The sequence below is a fragment of the Muscardinus avellanarius genome (assembly GCF_963383645.1).
Source record: "Muscardinus avellanarius genome assembly, chromosome: 15".
Lineage (NCBI taxonomy): Eukaryota > Metazoa > Chordata > Mammalia > Rodentia > Gliridae > Muscardinus > Muscardinus avellanarius.
Window position 1 is genome coordinate 50,740,446 of NC_137801.1, and position 9,030 is coordinate 50,749,475.

General features: G+C 41.1%; 1 protein-coding gene and 1 pseudogene across 2 annotated transcripts in view; both read right to left on the reverse strand.

Moving 5' to 3' along the window:
- PNPT1 (polyribonucleotide nucleotidyltransferase 1) overlaps positions 1-2,393 on the reverse strand; it is a gene marked incomplete at both ends in the record, with an annotated part of 53,291 nt that extends 50,898 nt beyond the window's left edge. Inside the window, one exon of the mRNA XM_080710997.1 lies at positions 2,233-2,393. Within this exon, the coding sequence (XP_080567123.1) occupies positions 2,233-2,393 (161 nt within the window). The remainder of the gene's footprint in view (positions 1-2,232) is intronic.
- Positions 2,394-3,948: 1,555 nt separating this feature from the next.
- LOC308273801 (large ribosomal subunit protein uL11-like) lies at positions 3,949-4,422 on the reverse strand (annotated as a pseudogene). Its single transcript has one exon. The product of its transcript is annotated as a large ribosomal subunit protein uL11-like (transcript).
- Between the last annotated feature and the right edge of the window lie 4,608 nt (positions 4,423-9,030).

Here is a 9,030-nt window from a genome sequence, read left to right on the forward strand (position 1 = left end):
GCAAGACCCTGCTTCAAAATGAAGAATAAAAAACTAGGACTGTGGTATAGCTTGGTGGTAGAATGCCCCCGGGTGGTAGAATGCCCCTGGGTTCAACCCTCAGTTCTGCAAAGAAAAAATAAAGTGCTGGGTATTGTCCAGAGGTTGAACGCCCCTGTGTTCAATCCACACACACACACACACACACACACACACACACACACACCCTTGTTGAAATGAAAATTAACACTTGCCTCAAAGATAGTAGGAACATTAAATGCATTATCTGGAAAATACCTTCCATGGTGTTAAGGAATGGTAATAAAATCAAAGTGCCTGACACATAATGGCCACTCAATGAATGTTGCAAATGACAAATTTAAGCCCAAGATGAAGGAATTTATTTATGTAGCAGGTATGAATTATCTTATTTTAACACATGGCACAGGTTTTGAAAGACCTACCTACAAAAGAAGTCCAGGTTGATTATTTTTAAAAAAGAGGCAAAGCTGATTATGTGTGGGAAATATGAAAGGGCAGGAGCTACACCTTACTGCTTGGATATCCAGTGCAGAACTCATATTAGGTGTTTGTTGAATGGAATGTTTGGGGCATTTCCTCAGAGAAGAATGTATAGTCCTTGAAAATTGGAAGATACTCTCTTTCATGCCCTCTGCCCCATAAAATCAGAATTAAAAGATGCTAGATGAGAAAAGAGCCTTAGAGGCTTAGTCTAGAGGTAAGGAAACTGCAGTCCATGGCCTGTTTCTGTACAGCTCTTCAATGGAGAAGAGTTTGATTAAAAGGTTTCTAGAGACTTTCATAAACACAGGAAGATGTGACAGAAACAGGATATGGACCACAAAGCTTAAAATATTTACCATGTGGCCCTTTACAGGGAGAGCCTGCAAATTCTTGATGGAAACCAGTCTTCTAATTTTGCTCAAAAAAGTTTTGAAGTAATTTGTTCAAGGTCATTCACTCTTTAAATTAGGAAGGCAGAGCTGGGTTTTATGGCACACACTTGTAATCCCAGCGCTTGGGAGACTGAGACAGGAGGATCACACAGGTTCGAAGTCAGTCTCAGCTACTTAGTGAGACCCTGTTTCCAAATAAACTATAAAAAGTTCTGGGAGTATAGCACGGAGGTAGAAAAGTCCCTGTGTTCCACCCCCAGTACCACCAAAAACAATTTTTTTAAAAAATAAAATAAATTAGGAAGGCAGGCCTGGATTCAGAACTAGATTTTATTTGGGGATGGGTGGGAGGGAGGTTTTTATTTATTTGCTTTTTGTATGAGCTAAGGTCAAAAGAAAATTTTAAGTACATTAAAATTTTCGGTAATAAAGTATGCACTGGAAATTTCATCTATTCTAAAAGAAATTCAGGAAAAAGCTTGTGTGTGTGTGTGTGTGTGTGTGTGTGTGTGTGTGTGTGTGTGTGTGTACTGGGGATGGTGGAGCCCAGGGGCTTTCCTACCTCTGGGCTACACTCCCAGACCTATATTTTATTTGGAAAGAGTCCCACTAAGTTGCTGAGAGCCTCACTAAGTAGCTGAGGCTGGCTTCGAACCTGTACGATCCCAAATACTGGGATTACAAGCATGCACCACCACGCCCTGCTAGGAAAAAGCTTTTTAAAAGTGATTTTTAAATATGAATTCCGGCATTCATCTAACCGCTAGAAAAAGTATGGGCTTTATAAGTGAACACTAGTTCAGAATTCACCCAGTCCCACAGCACCAGCTCTATTGAACTCTGAGAAAGTTCCAAGTTTTTTTTTTTTTTTTTTTTTGAGCCTGTGTTGTCTTAACTAGAAAACGAGGGCAACAGTGCCTTTATTATAGGTTTAGACGGATTGCGTAGATTTCAATAAACGGATGTTTCCCTTCCCTTCCAGGGTCGTGCTGGCTACACCAGTTAAATAATTGGGTTGAATGACAAAACCATACTTTATCAACTCATTATCTCAAGGTGAAATGTCTCCCACTTCAGAGCCCAAGGGTCTCTTAAAGATGTCAGGAGGTCAGGCAGCCTAAGCAGGAGAAAGGAGAACACAAGGGAAGTTCAAGAAGCAACCAGCACGAGACAGCGCGGGAAGGGTGATGTTCTTAGGAGACAGATTCTAAATCCGGAAAAGGACTTTGGAACTTGGATTTGGGATAAGGAAAGGTTAAATAGACTACAGGATTTATACCTGGATAAACGGACAGGAACCCCCGCGAAAAGACAGGGAAAGCACGCCGTTCCTTACCTGCTGCCTAAGTCCACAGCCACAGCTCGGGACCCTGTGCTATCCCATAGTGCACGCACCTGCATGTAGGTGAGCGCCCCATTCCGCCCTGGAATACGGAGGGCACCCCTGCCCAGCGGCGGGTGCCGGAGGCACAAGCAGCACTGCCTGCAGGCCGCCATGACACCCGCACGCGATCAGCCCGGGCTGGGACCTGATTGGCTCACTCCGCCGCCGGGGAGGAGCCTGATACCTTCCGCTTCCGCGGTGCCCGGGGGACGCCGGGAAGCGGGAACTTTGTTGCTTCCTACGAAGTCCAGCGAGGGTCAAAACTACGAGAAAGCGATTGCTTTGCAATCTATCTCCCCTCTGCCTTTAGCCACTTAAGAAAGGCAGTTCTGTGTGTGTGTGTGTGTGTGTGTGTGTGTGTGTGTGTGTGTGTGTGTGTGTGTGTGTGTGTGTGTGTGTGTGTGTGTGTGTGTGTGTGTGTGTGTGTGTGTACAAGTAAATAGAGTAATAATAGAAGTCACCGGACAACTTACTATTATTTAGTTCTAAGAACTAAGAATTAGTGGGCCATGGAAAGAAAACTTCCTTTCTCCACCGATCTGGTTTCTATTTTATAGATTTCACACAGCAGATAGGTTACTGCAAAGGTTTGAGTTAGTTTATTTTTTAACAGGTTAATTCTATTAACCTGTTAATAAATCATTATTAATGAATTAATAAAATTATTTATTTATATATTTATTTATTATGATCTAGACAATATTTATCTTATTGTCACTTGATTTGTTTTTATTTCCTTTGCTGATATTTAGCAATTCATTTCCTTGCCCCTTTTGGTTGCATTTTAATGTTTTCTAAACCAACTCTTAAATATAAAATGCCTGCTACTAGCCAAGATTTCCATCAACAGAAAATGGATTACAAAACTATGGGATATGTACACAATGGAATTTTACTCAGTCATAAAGAAGAACATAACTATGTCATTTGCAGGGAATTGGATGTAACTGGAGATCATTATGCTAAGTGAGATTAGTCAGTCACAAAAAATAAAAAATCAGATGCTCTCCCGAACATATGAAAACTAGGGATAAAAAAAGGTCATAGGAGAAACTCTAGACAAAGGAAAAACCATAGATGAGCAAAGAAGGCAACCTGAGGGGGATGGAAAATTCTCTAATGGACATGATGTACACCCACAAACTTATCAAAGTCAGTCACTAAGCCAAACATGAGAAGGAGGGAGGGGGGAGAAAATGAGGTAGGAATTGGGGAAGGGCTAAATAACTGATATGTGCATGTATGCCTCTACTATCTTGTACCCCATTAATATATATGACTACAATGCATCAGTTAGGCATGGTGGCCAATTTATGCTTGTAATCCCACTACTTGGGAGGCTGAAACAGGAGGATTCGGGTTTGCAGACAGCCTCAGCTACTTAGTGAGGCCCTCTGCAACTTAATGAGAACCTGTTTCAAAATAAAGAATAAAAAAAAAACCAGCCTGAGGGTGTAGCTCAGAGGTAGAATGCCCCTGGGTTCAATCCCCAGTACCATACACACACACATACACACACACACACACACTAAAAAATAAAAAATAAATAAAATGCTAGCTACTACAAATATTTTGTAAACTAAAAATGTTCTTGAAATTTATCTTTTAAATGATAATTTCTTTTTTGGTTATCAGATGATCCTTCATTGATATATTTTCCTTTGTATTTTAACTCTCTGGGCACTCTACTGCACCACTGTTGATGTAATGAGAGTGGCAACCATCAACATTGCAGCCCACCGACTGGGCAGTCCCCAGGATATCTTTGATGGTTCCAGTAAGTTTTCAGTGTTGCATCTGTTGGGCAACATTGACAATCTCATCAAAAGTGATATTTCCACTGTGTTTAATGTTTTTCTGCTTCTTCCTGTCTCTGGGTGGCTCCTTGAAGTATTTGGTGATCAGGACAGAAGTGGAAGGCACCACTTCAATCTGGGCTTGTCTGTTCTGAATGGTCAGCTTCACTGTGATCTTCAGCCCCTTCCACTCACTGGTTGCCTTGGCAATGTCATCACCAACTTTTTTTGGAGAGAGACCCAGTGGGCCAGTTTTGGAGGCCAGGGCAGACGTGGAACCAACCTCACCACTGGTGCACCTCAGGTACATGACTTTGATTTCTCTGGGGTCGAACTTGGGTGGCATGGTGGAGGTGGCTGGTGTCAGATGAACCCGGATTTGGGATGACCAAAGAAAATTGCACCTTGACCTCTTCCAAGCCAAAAGCTTAAATGACCATTTCTGTATTATATATATTTCTTTTTTAAGGTCATAATCCCTCCCCCCAAAGAAACCAAACAACAATAAAATTCCGCATATGAAAACAAGTTTAAAAATGAACACTGCAACACACAGGCACAAATAAGAACTTTCTCAAAAAGACCCCAAAGGCACAAGAAACTAAAAGGCGAATCAATACATGGGATTGTGTGAAACTGAAGAGCTTCTGTATAGTAAAGGAAACTATCAAGGACCTCAGCCAAGAGCCAACAAGATTTTGGCCACCTACTCCTCCAATAGAGTACTAATATCTAGGATATACAGAGAACTCGAGAAACTCAGCACTAGAAAACAAATAACCCAATCAAAAAATGGCAAGTGAATCAAATAGACACTTCATGAAAGAAGAAATTCAAATGGCCAATAAATGCATGAAAAAATGTTCAACATCATTGGCAATCAGGGAGATGCAAATCAAAACTACCCTGTGATTTCACCTAACTCCAACTAGAATGGCAATCATTCAAAACACCAACAACAAGCCGGAATGGCAATCATTCAAAACACCAACAACAAGCCGGGCGTGGTGGCGCAAGTTTGTAATTCCCGTGCTTGGGAGGCAGAGACAGGAGGATCACACTGGTTCAGAGCCAGCCTCTCTAGCTTAAGAGACCCTGTTTCCAAATTAAAAAAAAAATACAAAAATAGGTCTGGGAGTGTAGCCCGGAGGTAGAAGGGCTTCCAGGAACCCCAGTACCACCAAAACAAAACAAAACAAAACACAAACAACAACAAATGCTGGGGAGGATATGGAGAAGTGGGAACTCTAAAATATTGTTGGTGGGACTGCAAATTACTTCAATCACTTTGGAAAACATTATGGAGGTTCCTCAGAATAATGGGAATGAACTTACCATTTGATCCAGCAATACCATTTCTGGGTATCTACCCAAAAGAAAGGAAACCAAACTACCAAACTAATGCATGCACATCTATGTTTATAGCTGCACAATTCACCATTTTAAAACTATGGAACCAGCCAAGATGTCCATCAACAGATGAATGGATTACAAAACTGTGGGATATGTACACAATGGAATTTTACTCAGCCATAAAGAAAAACACAATTACATCATTTACAGGGAAATGGATGGAACTGGAGGACATTATGCTAAATTAGATTACTCAGTCACAAAGCGTAAGAAATCGGATGCCATAGGAGGAACTCTAGATGAAGAAGGAAATTCTAAAGATGAGCAAAAAATAAGGTGACCTGAGGGGATGGGAGGGGAGAAGAGGGTCATTATCTAATCAACATGATGTACTTTAACAAACATATCAAAGTTAATCACTAAGCCAAGCATGAGAAGGAGGAAGGGGAAAGGAATGGGGAGGGCATTGGGTAAGGGCTAATTGGGTAATGTGTGCATGTATGTCTCCACCATCTTGTATACCATTAAGATGTATGACTACCATTCACCAATAAAAAAAATTTTAAAGTACCAATCAAGCCGGGCGTGGTGGCGCACGCTTGTAATCCCCATGCCTGGGAGGCAGAGAGAGGAGGATCACGCAGGTTTGAAGCCAGCCATGCTGGCTTAAGAACCCTGTTTTCAAATTTAAAAAAAAGTATAAGATAGGTCTGGGAGTGTAGCCCAGAGGTAGAAGGGCTTCCAGGAACCCCAGTACCACACACAAAAAAGTATGAATCAGATAGAAAAAAATATGTTGAACTCTAAAGAGATGAACCGTTTTGGGGGAAAGGAAGTCCTGATAACTTGCTTTCATAAGCTGATATTACTGATTTGGGATTTCCATGCTTATAGAGTGATTATCAGTAACTTTGCTAATGGGTATTTAGTATTAAATTTGTTTTTGCCTCTTTTTGCACTTTACTTTGAGTTGCCATGATAATTTCAAAACCAACCCACTGAAAGCTCTCATAAAGACAAATCCATCATTATTTACTTGCCATGATTCAACATGACTTGGGATTTATAGAGTAAGAATTCTAAATCACCTCTCAGTAATGTGATTAAATACTATAAATCAGTTTCATTCAGAAATATTGCCTAATATTTTAGAGCATAGACTTGGAATTAGTCCTACGTAGTTCTAGATGTGTCTCTCATCAGCTGTGCCTATCTCTCTGAGCCTCAGTTTCTCTGTCTATAAAAATAAATAAATGAATAATAGTCAGGCATGGTGGCACACACCTATAACCACAGTACTTGGGAAGCTGAGACAGGAAGATCACAAACCAGCCTCAGCAACTTAACAAGACCCTGTTTCAAAATATAAAGGGCTAGACATGCATGGTGGTGCATGCTTTTAATCCCAGCATTCAGGAGGCTGAGATAGGAGGATCATGGTTCAAAGACAGCCTCAGCTACTTAGTGAGGCCCTTTGCAACTCAGTGAGATTCTGTTTCAAAATAAAGAATAAAAAATAGGGATGATGTGTAGCTCAGAGGTAGAATGCCCCAGGGTTCCATCCCCAGTACCATAAAAAATGTTAAAAAGGATAATAATATTAATCTCACAGGGTTTTTGTAAGGATTTAATGTCACAAAGGATATATGATGTTTATCATGAAGTAGGAGCCCAGCTATATATATTCTTGAAGATGACTCTTGGTTAGAAGCCTAGAGACAAGTTAGAAGATTAAAGCCTTCTTCACAGACCATCTCTCAAGGTGAACAAAGCAGGGCCTCTCCAGGCAGCTGAAACCTCAAGATAAGGCAAGTAACTGCTAGAGAAAAGAGAAGCAATGCACAACCCAACTGCTGTTCTGCTTCTGTGTCTTGATCAGGCTAGGCAAAACAAATCTCACACTTACCTCTCCCTTCTGAAAGTTAAGTTAGCAATTGTATAAAAGAACTTGCACGTTATGAGTTCAGGGGCTTAGACCTGAAGCATTACTCTCTGAGCCTCTGGGTGAATAAGAAGACTCTGGTTTTTGTTTTATGTGGACTAAAGCCTTCTGCAACATTTTGGTGGAGCCAGCCAGGAGATGCTTTGGGGCTGGTCCCAGAGACAGGATGCAGGCCATTTGGCATCCTCCTATCTGTGTCTTGGGAATTGGCCTCCCCCTTCACAGATGTTGATCTACCGAGTGTGCTGGAGGCCTTTTTGCCACTGTGTAAAAGATGGGATATGAAACAGTTTTTAGGAACTCAAACAAATTGTTTTAACATGCCAGCATATAGCTTAGACAAAAACTCATGAACAACTTGTTCAGACATGCCAGCATATAGCTTCAGAAACTTTCCTGGACATGTTGGCATGGGGTTTAGCCCAGCACTTCTGTGTTGCAGTTGTTAACTGACACTTGGATTTAAAAAAATGCCTTCTTACTGAAATAGTGTTGTGAGGTGACCTATAGAGAGACAAGCCAGATTCCAAACTGCCAAAGAGGTCTCATTATTTACCGGCCAGCCGGAGGAAGCAGTACATACTCTACTGTCACCTTTTATACCAGCTGGCCGGGGCAAGCAGCAATTATGAAAATGCTGCCACCTCGAACCTTAATTTCAACAGCCTTTTATATCCCTTGGTTAAAGACTTGGAGGTAAGGAAAAATCAGGTTTTTCGTGGTTGTAAATTCATTACATCATTTGATAGATGCCAGGTGTTCATTCAGGACAGACATCATATCTTACTCAGATGCTATCTTGTGGCCAAGACAGCATTCTCATACCATGCAGCAGTGAAGCAGATTACAGAAGCATTATCCAGGTTTAGTTACAGGATGAGCTTGCCTAAGACTTCTGCCTACTTCAGTAGAGTAGAAGAAAAAAAATATTAGGTAGGAAGGAGACAAATTGGAAAGGAAAAGAAAATATAGTTTTATTTTATTTTATTTTACTTTTTGTGGTACTGGGGGTGGAACCCAAGGGCTTTCTACCTCTGGACTATACTTGCAGACCTATTTTATATTTTATTTGGAAACAGGGTCTCAGTAAGTTGCTTGAGATCCTCACTATGTAGCTGAGGCTGGCTTTGAACCTGTGCAGTCCTCCTGTTTCAGCTTCCCAAGTACTGGACTTACAAGCATGTGCCACCACACCTGGATAAATATATAGTTTTAAAATCTAAAATCTTTATAATCCTTAGTTTCACTTACAGATCTTGTTCCTCTTAGACAAAACCTTCTGAATGAGCCATACTTTTAATCATAGTGGCCTAGCTTCATACCTGAAATACCTGACACCATTAGATTCTCAAAGAAAACAGCTCACCTTTTGTCAGAGTCCCTGAATTGGGAGGAAGATCCAAGAGGAAGTCATACATACCAGCCTGTGTCTCAGCTTCCTGGGATTCTTGTGGTATTGGAGATGGAACCCAGGGGCATTCTACCTCCGATCTATACCCCTAACCCTGTTTTTTATTCTTTATTTTGAAACAGGGTCTCATCAAGTTGTAGGTCTCACTAAGTAGCTGAGGCTGTCCATGAACCGAAATCCTTGTGTCTCAGTCTCCCAAATGCTGGGATTACAAGCATACACCACCATGCCCAGCTCCCAAAGAATTT